This window comes from Macaca nemestrina, chromosome 12 (genome assembly GCF_043159975.1).
Source record: "Macaca nemestrina isolate mMacNem1 chromosome 12, mMacNem.hap1, whole genome shotgun sequence".
In the NCBI taxonomy this organism is placed as follows: domain Eukaryota; kingdom Metazoa; phylum Chordata; class Mammalia; order Primates; family Cercopithecidae; genus Macaca; species Macaca nemestrina.
Window position 1 is genome coordinate 38,068,401 of NC_092136.1, and position 19,855 is coordinate 38,088,255.

Below are 19,855 nucleotides of genomic sequence, written 5' to 3' on the forward strand. Positions count from 1 at the left end.
AAGAAAAACAGAAGGAAGAGCAAACCCAGGCTAGGCAATGTCTTTGGGGGATGATGAAAAACAACAGACCATTTAAACGTCCGTGATGTTTACATAGCTTTAGTTTAGTAACACAAATATTGGTTATGGAATAGGATATCTCCTCCTCGTGAATGTTTATAGTATGTTAGGTGTTGGGCTAGGGGTTAGAAAATTGGTGGTGAACAAGGCAGACTAGATCTTTGTCCTCATAAATGTTATTTTCTAGTGGGGAAGACCATGAACACATAAGGGGCCACTGTAATATACTGCAGTGGTTCTCACATGTGAACGTGCATCAAAATCACATGGAAAGTTTATTAATACCCCTAGAGTATTTGATTAGTTGGTCTGGAGAGGGCACAAGAAAGTGCCTTTCTATCAAATTATCATTCCCAGGTGACATAGGACAACTTTCTGAGAACCCCTAGCTCAGTGGTTAATGCTGAAGAAAGTTTGTTTTCGAATAAAGTAAAAGGAAACAAGATAAATCCAATGATAACTAGACAGAGGAAATAAACTGGTTGGTAATATAGCGTTAACTGGTGGCCATTTTAGGGGGGCTAAGGAGAGACTGTGAAGGGGTGACATTTGAGATAAAACCAGGATGTAAGAAGGAGATGCTATGGGAAGAGCTAGGGAAGAGTAGACCAGGCAGAGAACAAGTGCAAAGGTGGAAGGAGGAGAGGTTTGCGTTCTTGTGGGAGTTGGGGGAGCTGGGAGTGGGGTGAGGATGATTTGAGATGATGTTGGGGAGGATGCAGGAGCAAGTTCAGGTAGGGCCTTGATATAGAACAAAGAGAGTGCTAAGCACTGGATGGGCATGAATTGTCTTCTTGTTTTAAAAAGATTGCTTTGACTGCCATGTGTAGGTTGAATTCAGAGGGGCAAGCATGGAAAGAGGGAGACCAGACAGAAGGCTACTGTCGTGGTCCTGGGAGAGATGGTGATGGCTTGGATTGAGGCAAGGGGTCGAGGGGTGGAGAAACAAGATAGAAGTGAGCTGGAGGAATGCACTGTTTTTGTTTCTACTGGCTTATCACCGCCTGGGGATGTTCATAATGGAGGCCCGTGAAAAGCTTAAATTATATTTCCTATGTGCTGTTTTAGAAAGCAGAGAAGCACAAATAACATATTAGAAAAATAGTCATTATCAAGTTATTTAAGTGTCTGTGTCTCCACCTCCTCCATTCCCCTGAAGGTAAACCTCAGCTATCTGGAAAGCTTGGCTGTCTAGGGCAACTTGTTCTCTGAGATCTCTGATTGAGCCCTATTAACATGGAGTATAATCTGTGTGTGTGTCATTGCTTAATTGTTGGCATGTAGTGACTCAACTGGTAATTTAAATTAAAAGACTGCATATAAGCATACTATTGTTCTTCTTGGATCTCGATGGAGATTTGATTGGCACTTAAGTGATGGCGTCTTTGAATTAATTACTATAGCTGGGGAAGAGCTGGGAAAACACTAGGAAAAAAATACATAGTTGTGATGTAGGAGTGAGAGGAGTACGTTCAACGTGAAAGTGAGCCTAGAATGAACCATACTGGAGTCAGAGAATAAAGGAATAGATGCCAAGTACTCACAGATGTCTGGGGCCCCATCTACACCACTGCACCCTGCTGAGGTGTGGTCAGGAGGTAGCCCCACCTGCTCACTGATGGGGGAACTTCCCCCTGCCCTGCAGGGCTGCAGGGGGAACAGTCACATGGAGGTCCCCCCTCTTCCTGTCTCTCAGGATCCCAGCCCAGGAAGATCCACCTCAGGCAGTCTCTTTCTCACATGTTTACACACATCCTCTTCAAACTTTGTGTTTCTTTTCCTTTGCTCTTTTAAATCTTGCCCAGTCACCTCAGGAAATTCTCTCCTTTTCTTTGTTCTGCTCCAGAGCCAAAATAAGGGAAAAAAAATTTTGGTCATAGTTAATATGCGTGAGATTCATGCTATGATAAACATATAGACAAATGATCTAATTACTAAATCCTGTGGCTCCTCTATTTACAGATTCCTTTGCAACCTTGGACAGCAGAACACTTTCTGTCCTGGAAGCTTTTCTTTTAGGTTCCTTCTCCGTTTCCTGATCACTCCTGCTTCCCACCTCCCCACCTCCCCTTCCTGTTTCTATTCCTTTTTTTTTTTGAGAGGGAATCTTGTTCTGTCGCCCAGGCTAGAGTGCAGTGGTGCAATCTCAACCCAACTGCAACCTCCACCTCCGGGGTTTGTGATTCTCCTGCCTCAGCCTCTTGAGCAGCTGGGACTACAGGCGCCTGCCACCATGCCCAGCTAATTTTTGTATTTTCACTAGAGACGAGGTCTCACCATGTTGGCCAGGCTGATCTTGAACTCCTGACCTCAAGTGATCTGCCCACCTCAGCCTCCCAAAGTGCTGGGATTACAGGCGTGAGCCACTGTGCCTGCTCTGTTTCTATTCCTCAACTTTGGTTATGTCTAGAAATGTTTTTCTCAGCCGTTTTCTTTATTTTTCTCCTCTTTATCTCTAAGTGATGCCATCCACTTCTGCAGTTTTAATGCTCCATGTTGCCCACTCCCTCACCTTTACCTCCTCTTTGACATTTCTTCTCAATTCTAGGCTTGAATTTACAACTCCCTGCTGGATAACAACACATGACCCAACAGACCCAACACACAGTTTCCTCCTGTTGTGTCTCCAGGTGACGGCAGCATCACTGTACCGGACACATGGACAAAAAAACCAACATGTCATCTTCAGAGTTTGCCTTTAAGCTGGGCACAGTGGTACGTGCCTGTAGTTCCAGCTACTTGGGAGGCCAAAGCAGGAGGATCCCTTGAGCCCAGGAGTTTGAGTCCAGCCTGGGCAACATAGCAAGAGCCTGTCTCTTAAAAAGAAAAAAAGAAAAAAAAGAAAAGTTCACCTTTTTTTCCAACCTCTAATCAGTAACATTCAGTAACAAAGTTCTACTGGTTCTGCGCCCTGAGGGGGCTCTTATCTATCTATCCCTTTCTGTCCCTTGTGCTGCTCTTTTGGCTCAGGATCTCATTTATCCCTCAGAGTTGATCTTTCCTTCTTGACTCTGCAATCACCTTTTTATACTTCCAAGCAAGACATGTTTGGGCATTTGTTGGCGTATGCATGCCAGGCACATGGAGGCTGCTCACAAGATACTAATATAATCCATTTTATTTCAAAAAGAGTGCAAGATAAGCCGGGTGCAGTGGCTCATGCCTGTAATCCCAGTACTTTGGGAGGCCAAGGCAGGCAGATCACTTAAGGTCAGGAGTTTGAGACCAGCCTGGCCAACATGGTGAAACAGTCTCTACTAAAAATACCAAAAAATTAGCCAGATGTGATGGATGCCTGTAATCCCAGCTACTCGGGAGGCTGGAGGAGGAGAATCACTTGAACCTGGGAGGCGGAGGTTGCAGTGAGCTGAGATTGTGCCACTGCACTCCAGCCTGGGTGACTGCATCTCACAAAAAAAAAAAAAGAAAAAAAGAAAAAGAATGCAAGATAGCTTATCAAAAAAAATGAGTAAGATAAAATGCAAAATAAGTTGATGAGATGACCAGGAACCACCCCCAACCCCCAACTCTTGCCAAACAGGGCGAGAAAATACGAATCCAAGACAGGAATTACTGAAGCTGCTCACCTAATGTATGCATTTGTAAACATCGGGTTACAATTTTGGCTCACAGAATCTTTAGCTGATAGGGAAAGAGGGTCCATTTCTGTGATTCCACGTTGTCCATAAGATAAAAAAGATGAGTCGTGAAGGAGAAATGCAGCTATTCTTGGAATTGAGGTCAGAGAGAACTTTTTTCCCAAGGGCTCTGATAAAGGGAATTCGGTGTAGCTTCCTGAATAGTAACCTCATTGGCATTCTTGGAATATGCATAGCAATCAGTTTCTTGAAGCTGCTACTTCTAACATCACTCATTGTGGGCCAGGAGAAGAGTGCCAATGTGCTGTTTCAATAAAAGTGGTTGCAAAGGTGTAGGGAATGTAAAAATTGTGCCTACCCACCAGAATTTCTTTGTAAAGCAAACTTGTTTATGTTCCTTAAAAAATATTTCATACCTTCTTGTTCCATTCTCAAACTCTATATTATATGGAACTTCCCTGGCAACTGTAATATGAGCCTGGGTTATCTTTCTAGGTTGTTCAGAGACCCCAGCCTCCATCTGCCAATGTGCAGCCCCATAACCCAGCCATACTTGTCTACTTGCAGTTTCCTGAATGGCTCTGTCCTCTAGACTCTACCTTCGTGCCAGCTGTTCTTTCGTTTCAGAGGCCCTTCCCTGTACTCCTTTACTTGGCTGTCTTCCCCACTTGCATACAGCTGCTCTTTTTCCCCTTAAGATCAGAGGGAATGTTTTGCTCATCACGCCAATAAAGATATGTTGATCAACAACCAGAAAAGCTGTGAGTTTTTTAAGTAAAACTGAACATATTACCATCAATAGCACATCCACTCCTTTTAAAGGTACCCAGAATTCCATGTTATAAATTTTGCCTCATTTTAAATTTATTAAACTTCTACAAGGACCATTATTCTTAATAAGCAAGAAGAGACTTTTCCTGCATTTCCTTGGTTAGGTACTGGTAGTACTGTTTTTCTCTTTGTTTTGATGTTTTGTTTTAACATTAGGTCATTAGTTTAGCTACAGGGAGGGACTCACCCCGCTCTGACCCATTAACCTCATAGTCTAAGCACCATTTGACCATTGTTTCTGGGGAAATTATTTTCCCAAATTCCAAAGCATATTTTTAAAACATAACTGCAACACAATCCAGCTTAAGGTAGTGGAAAGAATCATGGACCAGGGTTTATCATTTGGAGTCTGATCTTGGTGCTTTAATTAATTATTTAACCCCTCTGGGTCTCAGTTCCCTCATTATTAAAATGAGATGGTTAGATTAGATGGTGTTGCATGTTGGTGGTAATAGAAAAATAATAATAACTGACTCTTTGCTATGAGCTGGGCATTCGCCAGAGGTCATGTCATCTAATCTTTATAGCAGTGTTCTAAAGTCAGAATCGTTATCCCCATTTACACTTGCAGAAACTGAGGCACAGAGATTAAGGGACTTGCCCAGGGTTATACATCTAGTAAGAGTTATACAGCAGGCTCTTGGGCTGGCTTGGGGAAATTGGTAACCACTATGCTTTCTAGTTGAGTGGTTCTGTGAGATACTATTTATAGGATAAAGCATGTATTTTGAAATTTTGAGGAAGAAAAATTAGTTTTACTGAAATCCAGTTTTACATCATTCCCCCCAAGCTATTTTTAACGCAGTAACTTGTATTTAAATGAAAACCTTACTCTCTTCCCTGCTTTTTCCCCAATGTGTTTGCATGTAAAATTATTTGGTTGTAGCAATAGACAGGGAGGAAATCTGTTGTTAATGCTCTGTCCATAGGAAATATTAGTCTTTCCCAGAAACTTATTAGGTGTCACATGTAAAGAAGATATTTTATATGTCTTCCCTTTCTTTCCTCCTGCAACCAGCCCTTTGATTTAGATGGTTGGAAAACTGTTAGGCCTGTTTTTCTTTGGAAGTGCCAAGTAACTACTTGCTACTATTACTATGTAAAGCATTTAATGCAATGTCTGGCACATCATTCACTCAGCAGTTGCTATGACCACACATGGTACTAGAGGCTTGGCATACAACAGTGAGCAAAACACAGACCCTACCCTAACAGAGGAGCATAGGGGTCCAGGAAGAAGAGCAGGGGATCGATCAAAGAGACATTGATAAACTTTACAGATTCTCCATAAGTTTAAGTTTTTCTTAATATTATAATATTGTACAGATGAGGAATTAGCCTTTTATTCAAGCTCTTTTCCCAAGGCAGTCCAAACCAAAAATTTTACCTCTTCCCATCACAACCCACCCAACTTCATTCAGCCATATCTACTGCTATTAGTGGGATGGTCAGTTCATTTACTGTCCATAGTAGGATACCTTTGAGAGTGAAAGGGTGTACTATTAATATTTATGATGGAGGCTGGTTATGGTGGCTCCTTCTTATAATTCCAGCACTTTGGGATGCTGAGGTGGGATCTTCACTGAGGCCAAGAGTTCCAGACCAGCCTGGGCAACAAAGCAAGATCCTGTCTCTACAAAAAAATTTAAAAAATTAGCCCTGCATGCCTGTAGTCCTAGCTACTGAGGAGGCTGAGGTGGGATAATCTCTTGAGACCAGGAGGTCGAGGCTGCAGTGAGCTCTGATTGTGCCACATGTATTCCAGCCTGAGTGACAGAGTGAGACTCTGTCTCCAAAAAAAAAAAAAAAAAAAAAAAGAACTATGCTGAGACAATAACTATAAACTGGAATTGTACCAGGCCAACCAGAATATATTATTGTTGTCACCTACTTCATGGTATCTGAGTTGATCCTCCAACTTACATTCTTTATTTTTTATTTTTTTAATGTATATATTTTTTTTGAGAGACAGGGCCTCACTTTATCGCCTAGGCTGGAGTGCAGTGGTGCCATCTTGGCTCACTGCAGCCTCACCCTCCCAGGTTTAAGCAGTCATCCCACCTCAGCCTCTGAGTAGCTTCCCTCAGGCTCCTGAGCGGCCTCACTATGTTGCTGAGGCTTGTCTCGAACTCCTGGGCTCAAGCAATCTTACTTCCTCGGCCTCCTAAAGTGCTGGAATTGCAGGGGTGAGCCACTGTGCCTGGCCTTATATTCTTTAAGATTATTCTCTTTATAATGTGTATGTGTGTGTGTAGGTATGTGAATCAGAGGTGTGTGGCTGGTTTTGCTGGAGGTTAGAGGAATTAGGTATTCTCTTCCTTGTAGGAGCTTATTTTCTAAGACATTCGTTTTTCTGCTTACTAATTTAGTAACAGAAGCTGCTTCAGTAAAAAAACCAGATCAGTGGCAGAATTGAGAAATTTTCTCAGGTAAATGTCATAAAGCAGTAACTCTCAGTCATCTTTCTCTGGACAGAAAACTATGTTCTGCTGTGAAATTTGTGTTTGAGTCTGGGTGTGTGTATGCCTCGTTCTCTATTATTTCTTATTAAGCAAATTTCATGGCAGCACGTTGTTTTCTCCCTAGAGAAAGAAACAAGGGACCATATTATTCATATTGATTGCAGAAATTAAAAATAATTTAAACTTTTTGTTTCTGGGACTTTTAGAACTTAAAGACTTGTCACAAGTGGAGCTGTCCAGGAGTATTACAAACCAGGTTTAAGAATATTTGCTCCCCAAGATTCAGGACCTTGTCATGCTCTGATGGCACAGCCTCTTCTATACTGAATAAATCATTGGTGATTTTAATGAGTTATAAGTCATTCCCAAGGGAATATCTCTAGTGACATTTTATAAATCATCATTATCAATGTCTGTTGTCTTACAGTTAATAGAAACAATTGAGTCATTCCAGTTATAATTTTGAGTCATTTCTTTAAGGATAGAATACATTTTTATAAGCCTTTAAAAAATGGCCATCAGAGCAGAGGGGAGAAAGGAGAGAGAGAGTGTGTGTGGGGTATGTGTTTGGGAGGGGAGTCTGCATGCCTCATCCCCTGAAGGGAAGTGATTGCTCCACAAGCCTGCATTACAGGGATGGTGAAATCCCAGGGAGCCTGCCTTTGGGTTCAGGCCCTGACGGTTGGCAGCTGGTCTTCAGGGTATATAGATTGCCTCATCATTTAGAATTCTTCTCTTGCCTCAACATAATGAGGTCAGTGCCTTAGTGTCTTAGAAACTGGAGCTGCTCTTGCCTAGGTCACTTATTGGATGTACAAACGGTGCTTATTGGAAGGCCCCTTTCAGACTGGGGGCATTAGGAGGGATTTACTGGAGTGTAGGTTTTTTGTGGTTTTTCCCCCTTGTTTTGTTTTTTTAATCTTAAAATCAAAATACGTAGGGATGGTTTTATCAAGGTTGTGTATAAACATTTTATGCACAGGAAGTGAAAAAAATGTCACAATGTTACTGTATACTTATAAAAACTCAATAGAACCCAGGGGTAGCAGAGTGAAAATAGAGCTATCTCAGTTTATCACCAGTTCTATAGAAACAGTGGAAAATAGACACTGCACTCCAGCCCGGGCGACAGAGCGAGACTCCGTCTTAAAAAAAAAAAAAAAAAAAAAAAAAAAAAAAAAAAAAAAAGAAACAGTGGAAAGTAGAAGTGTAAGAAATTCTCTTAAATACCCCATGGGATCTCATTGGCATTCTCTCATACTGTTACTGTCAGTTTTAGAGAGCCCATGTCACTAAAATATTAAAGATTAGGATGTGGACAAAGAAAAGGGAAACTTTAAAGGTTTTTAAAATCACTGGGCCAAGCTTGTGGTACTAGGAAGGCAGCTATAATTTTGATTCAGTTTAAGTGGAGGAATAAGAAATATTTGACTTGAGTAGGCAATTCCTTGAACTCATGGTTTTAACTCTGTTTCATGGACAATATATTCGAACTTGGGGCTAAACCAGGGCATTCAGAGTTTGCAATCAGGAAGAGAGAAGCAGGTACATGCTGAAACAAATTTTCCTGAATTGATAGTTACCTTTACAGCATTTGATGCATTCTGGCATTTTTCTGTTCTATTCTTTCCTATTTCAATTTTTTAAAAAAGTTGGCTCTGACCCATTGAAGTGATTTCACAATCCATTACTTGTTGTGAGCCGAAGTTTAAAAAATACGCGTCTAAACAGAAGTTTTCGTGGGCGTGCATGTTTGAAGGCAAGGATGGTGAAGTAATGTTTTCCTATCAGTCGTGTTAATAAGTGTAGCCATAATAAAACATAAACCATTTAGTTAATTAGAATATTTACCATACTAAATGATGTTGGATTGTTTTCTTTATGAATAGTGCATTTTGTCTGCTAGGATGAAGTAATTGAGTATTTCCAATTTGCCCAGACGATAATCTTTATAATGCTTCTTGTTGATGTTAAATGGACTACTGAAATAGTATTTTGTCTGTGTGTCTTGGCTGGTAATAAACACTGTTTTGTCATCGTAAGGTTACCAGAACAGCTGTTGACACCCAAAGAATGCCTGGGAACACCAGTTAGGTAGGAAGAAAACAAGGAATATTGTAGTTTTAACCCTTATTTATTCCCTGTGATGCCAGATGGTAGGGTTCTTGATCAAATTAGAGACAGGAGAATAATTTTTTTTTTGTCTTTGGCATTTATTTTTCTTTGCCATTTAATAGACATTACTCCAGAATTAGAGCATTTTATATTTTTCTCTTTACAACATATCCCACACTTGTGAAAACTAACCTGTTTAAAAAGACCAAAAGAAAAACAGACAAAAAAACACAAAAGAAGCTGAAACTTGTTTTAAAGCTAGAAAATATTGAATTAGTCTAATTAGTTTTATTTGTTTTATTTTATTTTATTTATTTCTTTGTAGGTGGGCACCATCCAATAGTTTTATTTTTTAGTTACCCTTTAAGAATTTGTAATTTAAGCCACACATACGTTTTGTTGTGTTGTGATATTTACACACCAGTGTTTTATCCTCACTCTTTTCTACCTTCTAGTGTTAGCATCCTCTTGAAGAACACACCCTTAAATGTCTCCTAGGCTGTATTGCTTCATCAAGAGTGTAAACAATTACAGCATAAAATAGTACCTTTGGAAATGAAGTCATGCATCTTTCTTAATTGCTAAACTCTTATAATTCTGAAAGGGGTCTATTTTAGCCTGTACTTACTCCCATACTTGCTAACACAAGCAAATGGGCCTACACATACAGATAGAAAAAGCATGAATCTAAGGGTTTCTTAGGGTTCCATAATTATGCATGGAATGTGCAGGAGCAGGAATGTCGAAGTAGGAGTAATAATGATAGATTTAGAAAGGGTCTTAGAGGTTAGTTGGTATACAATATTTTACAGTGAAGGAAGCTGGAATTGAGCAGGTCTGGGTTTCTTCTTCCTAGCTTCCCCTCCCTTCGTCCCATTGTAATATGTGGCTGTCAGGATGACGTTTCTACAGCAAACTTGATGTGCATAAACTTTGCTGGCAGCTTTCTACACTTTTAGAATAAAGTTCTGATTTCTGAAGGTCACATATGAAGACCTTTTGGGATGTAGTTTTTGCTTGTCTGGGTAGCTTTTCTCACCACTTGTACACATACTGCCTATAATGATCAAATTCCTTGGTGGTCTTATCTTTTTTGACCATACTGCTTGTAATTCTCTAATTCCTTCATGGTTTTATCTCTCTGACCACTGTGGTTTTATCTCATTTGACCATGTTTTCACACATGATATTCTTTCTGACAGGAAGGCACCCTCCACCTTCCCCCAAGACACACATTATCTAGTTCAGAGGCTTCCAAAAATAAATTTATTTTAGTATAAACCCAGTGTGGATTACGTTTATATTATGACCGTATACATATACAGGCGTGTGTGTATGAATGTACATGTGTGTATGTATATTATATGTAATATATATTTTATATGTAAATCTAAATAATTGTCATGAACATGCTTATTTTTATATGTGATATACTTAACTTTATATTAGTGAGATCTGCCCTTTGTAACTGCACAGCAGCTTTGGTGTTGGAAGGCTTTTTTGATCTCCAGGTCTGATTCGATCATCTTCACTTGCTGGGTCACACATGTCATAGTATTTACTTGTTTTGTTCCTCTCACTGCCTCAGACAGCTCTTGAGGGTAGAGACTATGTCTCACTCATCCTAGCACACAGGCACAGACCTAATAGGTGCTTAGTAAAGAGATAATGAAGAAACTGAGCCCAGTGTTCTGCTACAAATTGATAGCCAAAATCGCAAAGACAGAAAAGAGCCCCCATGTTTCTCGATTCTCAAGACAGAGCTATGCATCGCAATTTTTCATTTGGAGTAGGACTTGCAGAATGGTTAGACATAGGATGAATTTTTTTTTTCTTGAAGGAGAAATGTGAGGAGACACTATCATATATGCCTTAGTTATAAAGGAAAAACCCCACAAAATACAGGTATTAAGGCTTAATTACATACAGCCAAATTCACACTTTTTAATATATAGTTGTTTTGAAAAACTGTACAGTTGTGTTACTGCTATCAAAATCAAGATATAGATCATTTCTATCACGACATAAATGTTTTTAATGCCTCTTTGTAGCCAGTCTTTTCTCCACCCCCCAGCTGTTACCACCTCTGATCAATTTTCTGTGTCTATAAGTTCACGTTTTCCAGAATGCTGTATAAATAGAATCATGCAATATGTAACCTGTTGCATCTAGCCTCTTTGTCTTAGTATAAGGTGTTTGAAATCATCCATGTTGTTGCTTATATCAGTAGTCTGCTCCTTTTTGTGCTGGATAATATTCCATTGTATAGATATACCAGAATTTCTTTATCCATTCACTAATTCAGGTTGTTTCCAGTTTGGGGCAAATATATATAATTTATGTCTAGGATTCCTGGGTCATATAGTCATTAGTATATGTTTAATTTTATGAGAAATTACCAAACTGTTTTCCAAAGTGGTTGTACCATCTTGCTTATTGCCAACAGCAGATGAGAGTTCCAGTTGTTCTACATCTTTATCAGTACTTGATATTGTCAGCTGCTATTTAAAAAAATTTTAGCTGCTATTTAAAAAAATTTTAGCCATTCTAATAGTTGTAAGATGTCTCATTGTGGTCTGATTTGCATTTCCTTATTAACTACTATGCACATCTTTTCCTGTGCTTATTTGCCATTTGTGTATCTTATTTGGTGAAGTATCTGTTCAAATCTTTTGCCCATTTTAAAATCAGACTTTTCTTATTATTGATTGTAAGAGTTCTTTATACATTGTAATAGAAATTATTTATATTTTTGTAAATATTTCTTCCCAATCTTTTTTGTGTTGTTTCATTTTCTTAACAATGGCAGCACAGCTTTGAAAGTCTTTGAAGGGAATATCCTAAAAGGTACTAAAATAGAGGTTTTATCAGCCTGGGCAACATAGTGAGACCTGGTCTACAAATAATAAAAAAATAATTAGCCGAGTAAGGTGGTGCTTGCCTGTAGTCCCGGCTACTTGGGAAGCTGAGGTGGGAGAATTGCTTGAGCCTGGGCAGTTGAGGCTGCAGTGAGCCATGATTGTGCCACTGCATTCTAGCCTGGGCAACAAAGTGAGACTCCAGTCTCAAAAAAAAAAAAAAAGAAAAAGAAAAAAAAGAAAAATATTTCAATCCACTAAAGTAGATGATCATAAAATGAATTAAATGTTTTTCTGATAGAAACAAGTTTTTTAAATTCATTTCTAAGATTTGAAGGTGACATTTTCTCTAGCCTTTCCAAGTTGTTAAGAAAGATTATACTTAGGATGTTGAAGTACCTTAAATAGATGACTTTACAAGTTGATAACTTGTCTCTGCCATAATTAATGTTTATTTTTAAGTGTCAATATGGGTGTTGTGGCATCTGTCCCCTTAAGAATTCCAAGGCTGTAGAGAAGCATGTTTTGGATTCCTCTTGCTGGGAAGTACTGAGCCTTGGTACCTGAAAAAAACAGAGAAGATGTCAGACAGCATGGAGCCAGTTTATCCTACTGCTCAAAACTGTTTGTAGTAGAAATGGTGCACAGACATTAGAAGGGTGTCTATTGTGACACTTGGTTGGATTCTAGTCATGCTAAAACATGTAGGGTCAACAAAAAATATCTTTGGAGCAAAATCTAACATGGCACATACACTGTTTTGGCCGCATTTCTACAGTTTAAATAGCCATATCTTCATGTAGCTGTTCTTGTTTTCAAAATGAAATAATGCAATTTTAAAACAGTTAAATTTAATTGAATGTTGCAACAATATCTTCAACAGTAATAGCAAGTTAAGAATAGAGTGGACTGATGGAGTTTAATACAAAAAAAAAAAACCCTATTGATAACATCTTTTTGCATAAAAGCCTTACTATCCTCGCACAGTACCTTGCACGTATGTGCATAATGGATATTTTGTAAATATTTGTTAAATGGATGACAGGATATCTCCTTTTCCTCTTGTAAAGGAAAGCCCTTAATTAACCTCTATTCCTTTTGACATGGTGGGTTTCAGTAGCAAAGATGTTCCAATCCCATGATGTATGGGCTGCTAAAAATAGATTGATATATATTAGACTTCAGTGTTTACACTTTCATTTGAAGGTATTTTCGAGGAAGATTTTTTTCATTTTGCAAATGAAGAATCTTTTTGGTGTCAAGAGATGAACATGTTCAGAACTATACGATTTCAGATTTGTAAAAATATGTACCATACATAGAAAAAATACGTAATGAAATTCATGAAATATGGCAGTGGTACCAGCGGGTGTTGATATTGTGGATGGTTTTCTCTGTATTTCAATTTTTTAAAAACAATTAACAGTGGTTACTTTGGTTATTATAAAAAGGTGGGGAGAAAATGAGATTACTTGCCCAAAGATATGGAATAGTGTCAGAAATCAAATCCTTAATGAACTTTGATTAGAACTTCTGTGTTATGTGTGTCTTTACTACTTGTGGTTGAGAGAGACCTTCCCTTCAAATTTGTTCCACCGGAGGCATTTTGCAAAGTTCATTTTTAGTTTTTAGTTTTTGGTCATACTATACACCCTGGAAAAGTCATTGGGAGAGTTGTTTTTTTTTTAAATTTATTTTTAAGATTTGAAGGTGACCTTCTTGGTCATTATCAACATGTGTTTTTTGAGTTTATGGACAGCACCATCATTTTTTTTTTCTTTTCCGAGAGAACACTTTAGAGAACCCTGTGTTCTCTTGAACCTGTATATAATTCAGTGACTTTTTAAACTGCCAGGTAATATTTGAGATAAAATCAACAATATAGTAGTAGCAGTACAGTTTTATCTAATACAAATAGGAGGGCTTGTTCAAATTTAGATAACATTGGGTCAATCACAGTATATTTAAAATTAAATAATTCTGTGGCAGAAGGCCCAGACCCAATAAGGATGCAGTGTTAGAGTCCACAGTGGTACATGCTTAGCCATCAGCAAACTGGTTGGGCTCGCTTAGGGATCATTTTACAGGGATCTTAAAAGGTACCTTGTTGAAACATGATATTCTTTACTCTGTAGATACTTTAGCATTAGTGAATTTTATGGGGGAAAAAAGATGAGAGTTTAACCACTGGAGAGATTTGGCAGTTTCAATTAAACAATTGCACCCTTTAAATTTTAATTTTGAAATCAATGACTGCTGGTATTTGGGAGTTCATGTTTATTTTTCGGGGAAGGTGGTGTGCTTTTGTATTTCTAATCTTTCGTTTAAATGAAGTATTTGATCTCGAAGGGTTCTCCCAGCTTAAAATCTTTGTCTCCTGGGGTTCTGGAGTTTAGTTTTGTGTTTAGGAACAACCACTCCAAGTTTTAGGCCTTCTGCAACATTTAGTGTCTTCTGTAAAAGTGATTTCTTTCTGAGAAGGCCAACAAAGGCAATGTGGTGTCTCCTTTTAGTCTGGTCTTGGTCCATTGTATTCAGATGGCTTCCAGGAGCAGCAAAAACAGGGGATGATGATGAGATAACAGCTTTTTCTTGTTGAACTTATTACACATGACCTGACATTTTCTGATCTTCACAGCAGTCTATAAGGTTCAGTTATTACTGCCTCCATTTTACAAACGAAGAAACCAGGGCACAGAAAAGATGAACAATTTGCAAAGATCACACAGCTAGTGGTAGTAAATTCATATGTAAACCTTGGTCTGTCTGGCGCCAAAGCCTGTATTCAATGCTGGCTCCAAGTAAGGCCATCAGCTCTCTGGAAATTGCCCTTCTGAGATATTTGTGAGTTGGTGGTGCTTTGACCTCATATGATACATATTTATATTTAGTTCTGTATCCCAGAAGGTGAATTCCTGGGATTTATTACTGATGCCACTGGTAAGATTGTGCTACTCATGTGAATTTGAAGGTACTAATCTGTGGGAGCATCTTCTGGCTGAAAATTCTTTAAACAACTTCCTTTTATTTCCTTTTATTTATGTATCATAGTAATTTATATGGCTTTTGAGCCTCATATATTTGTAATTATTGTCATAGGTCATCATTTCTAACCTCTTATTTATAAAGTCTCTTTATGGTGTTGGTAATGTCAGGTCTAGAATTTACTCTTAAGACTATCCATAGGTTGTTTATCACCATCAGCCCTCATTATTTTAAATGGATACCCACGCATCTATACTCTGTCACCACAGGTTTCCAGAGCTTCTCCAGAGATAGCATCTTGTAGCTCACCACTGCCCCCACCCCCAACTTTTTACTTCATAAATGTTGTAACTGAATCCCAGAAAGTATGAGAGAAAACATCTCTAAAGAGGGAACCTCTCCGGGTGTGTGAAATTAAGAAAAATTTAGAAATAAGTATTGCTCCTGAATCTGAAGCTTTGAAAGAAAAACTCACTGTGTGTTTTACATATATTAGTTTGTAAATATGGAGTCTCACTAATTGCATTAACAGCTCACAGCAAAACTACATGTTATGTCTTGTTACTATAAGGAAAAAAATGAGAGCTGCGTGTGTGTGTGTGTGTGTGTGTGTGTGTATGCATGTTTTAAAAAACTGGAATAGTGTGGTGTAAATTGTCTCTAATTATGTGTCTTTTTCTGGTGAGGCAATTAATTGGTTCTCTCCCAGACCTTTTTCTGATGAGGAAATTAATCAGTTTTTCTGTTACAGTGATATCTCACCTGAATTCAGGTGTGCCAAGCTTAGAGGAAACTGTACAGAATGCCTCATTTTGTAAAGCAGTTATTGTCGTCCTTTCTCTTTTTATTGGAATGACTAAAAAGCACCACAACTGTCTGATATTTTACAGAATGATTGTTTACTCATATCGGATCATTATTTTGCTTTCAATATGATTAAATGTTTTGTTGTATTCTTGAGAAGGATTTTACTGGTTAAGGCCAAACGTATCTCCCATGAGAGTGACTTAGTAATTTAACAATGACAGAGGGATAGTCTTTAAACTTTGCGTCGTGATAAATTTTTCAGAAACATTCTATAAAATGAATCTCATCTGTTTTTATCTGAAAAGGTGGACTCCTCCATGAAGAAACTACAGAAAAGTGTGAATCAGCATATAATGTCAGTATAAAGGCGACAGTATATCATGTCAGGCCAGGAAGCCACCCAACCAATCAGCTTCAATTTACTGATGAGCAGATGGAGGCCCAGTATCACACAATGGCTATGTGGCAGGGTGGGAGTTGCGCCTGCCTTTTCTGACCCCTGTTTTGATGCCATTTCTCCAGTATCTTGCTAGAGTGTTTATGAAAAACAAAGCATTTCCTCTCCCCTTCCCCCAGGGCTAATGATCACTGACTAAAGTAGTATTGAGGCCTGGGTTTTAAAATAGTAATTCCTAGAGAAGCATAGTAATTTGACTTTTCTTATAAGTTTCTTTAGTAGGACTTGAGTTGTTTTCAGTGATATAAAATTTTAGAGTGCACTTATGTCTCTATGGTCATAAGATTCATCTAAAGGGAAATTTCTTGTGCTAAGAAATGTATATTAGTATTGGTTAATGTTGGTTCCTTAATTGCTAAAGCTATTCCTGGTCCTCCTTTTTTTTTTTTTTTTTTTTTTTTTAAACCCCAGTTGTCAAGCAAAAGTGCTCTTCCAGAGATTCATGGATAGTTATGTGAAGGTGTTAGGGGCATTATTCTTCCCAGTTTTTAAGCTTGATGGGACTCAATTATTTGTTTTACATTTTGACTACCACTGGAGAAAAGTATTAATAACAGGATTCAAATAATACTTAAGAAGACTCATGATTTGCACTTAACGTCATAGGCTCTGGTGTTTTCTGTTATACCGCTTGTTGAATGGTCTTGGGGAAGCTTTTTTAACCTCAGTAAGCCTCAGTTTCCCCATTTGTAAAGTAAGATTTTCTGTCTAGTCTTACCATGTTACAAGCATGCACTGCATCTTAGCTGCTGCTCCTGCCGTTTTTGTTGCTGCTACTGTTACTGTTATTCCCAAGCCAAAAACTTTTCCAAACCTGCATTGGGAAAGTCTAGTAAGAAAGGATGTGGATTCCATTTCTAAATTTTAGTGAGAGGAAAGATGGGGAGAAAGGTTGTACCTAGCATGATACTGAAGGTGTTGCCTCCTTTAAAAGAAAATTTTACCTGATGGAATGGATGTAATAACACAGTGTTAGTATTGTTAGCTGACTTTGGTATGCTTCATTTCTCCTTCCTCATACCAATATATGTACTGTACTAATGGGCATGTCTCACATGTGAACTTTCATGCCAGGTTCTCGAGAGGGGAGACCCAAGGGCTCAGCCACAGAATTAAACACCATGGAACTGAAGGGAGGCAGCTCCACTGCCCCAGCGCATGCTGGGACTTTCCCTTATGGGGCTGTTTTAACCTGTCTTTCACGGTGCTGACCTCAAGTGGAGTGTGGCAGAGAAAGCCAGTTCAAAAGGCAGCTGCCAGGGAAGAGGGAAATGGTTAATAAAGTATTTTTTAGCTGTTTGAACTAGTGAATTGTTGAGTTATATTGTTGGGTGAGTTTTCTTTCTGTGGACGCTCTTAAGGGAAAACTGGAAATGGACCGCATACCTATCATGTATGCACTTGTCCTTAGCCTGCATCTATTCATAGGCGGAACATGAAATCCACTGACAACTGTTACCTGGAGGACTTTTATAGGTTTTGAAGAAAATATGACTAGGGTAGAGCTAGGACATGCTTTTATTGTCCTTGAGTGACTCCAGAAGCCACCCTCACCTGCAAATTCTATGTATCGTTCCTAGAGTATTCATTGGTTTATTTTGATAGGTATGTGTACTGCCATGAATACCAGAGCACAGGGAAGTCACCCTGGCCCACTTATTGTAGGTAGTTTGAGACTTTTTTTCCAATGATACTTAAGAGGGGAAAATACAGGATCTGAGTATATTTCTAAATTATGTGACATAATTTATAACAAAACATTTAGCTTTTCTGTGTTTTCTGAATTTTGCATTCTGAAGCCAAATTGTGACTGTTTCTATGTGTCTTCTATGCCCTTTCACAAAATTGTAGCACCTAGTTCGTTTTCTGTTGGATTAAATGCTTTAAGCTTCATGCCACTTAATTAACAATATTCTTAACTTTATGTTTTCCAGGGATATCAGTATGAACAACATTACTCAGTTGCCAGAAGATGCATTTAAGAACTTTCCTTTTCTAGAAGAGCTGTAAGTATTACTTTGAGAAATGTGTGTGTATGACTTTTTCCCCAATTCATTATGGAAGCTTTTGCTACAGAGAATGTCTGATGTTTTCTGTTAGGAGACATTCTGATAGCTTAGTTTCAGTGGGCTTTGTGAGGAGGAAATCATGTTTCTTGGAGGAAATAAACTTGGTTTTCTAAGTAGCGTAGTTGCCGAAGCTATTTTTGAAAGCTGTAACTTAAAAAATGCTACTTCCACAGGACTTTTTTGCTGCAATTATTATAACTGCAAATGCTGCAGTGACACCAGTTAATTACAGTGTTATTCTGAGATAACAAGGCTGCTGTATAATTACCATTGTTGCCAAGGAGTTGCTATATGGGTAACAGAACCACAAAAAATAACACAAGGTGTTTCAGGGTCATTGAGCAACAATCTCAACAGCAAGCCAGCAGAAAACTGAGGGTAGGACCCCTTGGACAATTGCAGATGACCTTTGGAAATGGGGTGAAGGCATGAAACACTGTCCAGGTCTCTATGAGCACCTTTAACTTTGAGAACGTTTCTGAACTTGTCAGTTGCATCTTACATTTCCAATTTAACAGTTTGCACTGTGGAAATATTTTCTCCTTGTTTCAACCTCCTTTTTGTTGTGCTCTCCACACTTTTTCGAAATCCATAATCAAAATAGGCACTTTGGGTTTTAAAAGAATTGGGAACTGTATATTATATTTTAAGAATCCCAGTGAAAAAATAAAATCGACTTGAATTAAGTTAATATAGGCTTCTAAAGGCCAAGCTAATGGATTATATAATATATAGAGGTAGGAAGGTGACAGTTTGATACTAAGAACATCAAAGAGATATAGCCCTGAAGGAATCTAAATTCATATTACAGATTGTGTCATACAGCCCAGCTGTTGAGTATTAGATCCAAGTCAGCGAATGTCCTCCATCTTTTAGCTTGGCCCCTCCCCTAGAGAATGGGGAACAGGAGTCAAATAAGATACCCAGGTTGTGTTCTCTCATAGAATATTGAAATAGTAGTTAAAGATTTAATACAGAGAAATGTTTCCTCCCACACTAGTTAGTCGAACATAATGCTCCCACAGCAAAAGTTGAACAGAGATTATTCGCCACTTACAAGTTTATGAGCTAGGTCAAATTATTCTTTCTGCTCAGTTTCTTTGTCTGAAAGGTGCAGCTAATAATGGTCCCTCCCTCATAGTGTTCTAGTGAAGACAGAGTGAATTCATTTATGTTAAATGCTTAGGACAGTACATGAAACAGAATGAATGTTACATAAATGCTGGCTAATGTTTATTTTACTATTTTCAAAGTGCATAAGAAAAAAAAGCAGAAGAGTATATACCAAATGTTATCTTTGGGTAAAAGTATATGTTTTATTTTTGCCTCCTATGTTTTTTTTTCCTATAGTGAACATTAATTATTTTGTAATAAATTTATTTTTAATTAATATTTTTCAATTGAGTTTAAAAGAAGCAAACCATTAAATTTTCCACCTCCATCCCCCTTATCCAGCCTTAAGATGCTTTACCTCTTCCTTTTTATTTCACATACAATTTGATACTATAGGATTAGTCTCTCTTTACAGAAGTAATTATGCAATGGAAGGACATTAACAAATGGTTTTTCAGCCATTGTATAATTTAATCACTATGGGATAGGTAATGTACCA

The 19,855-nt window shown here is 38.3% G+C and overlaps 1 protein-coding gene across 1 annotated transcript in view; it reads left to right on the top strand.

Moving 5' to 3' along the window:
* LOC105463286 (leucine rich repeat containing G protein-coupled receptor 4) overlaps positions 1–19,855 on the top strand; it is a 108,678-nt gene that overhangs the window by 42,543 nt on the left and 46,280 nt on the right. Inside the window, exon 2 of the mRNA XM_071074946.1 lies at positions 18,109–18,180. Coding sequence (XP_070931047.1) covers positions 18,109–18,180 — 72 coding nt within the window. The remainder of the gene's footprint in view (positions 1–18,108; positions 18,181–19,855) is intronic.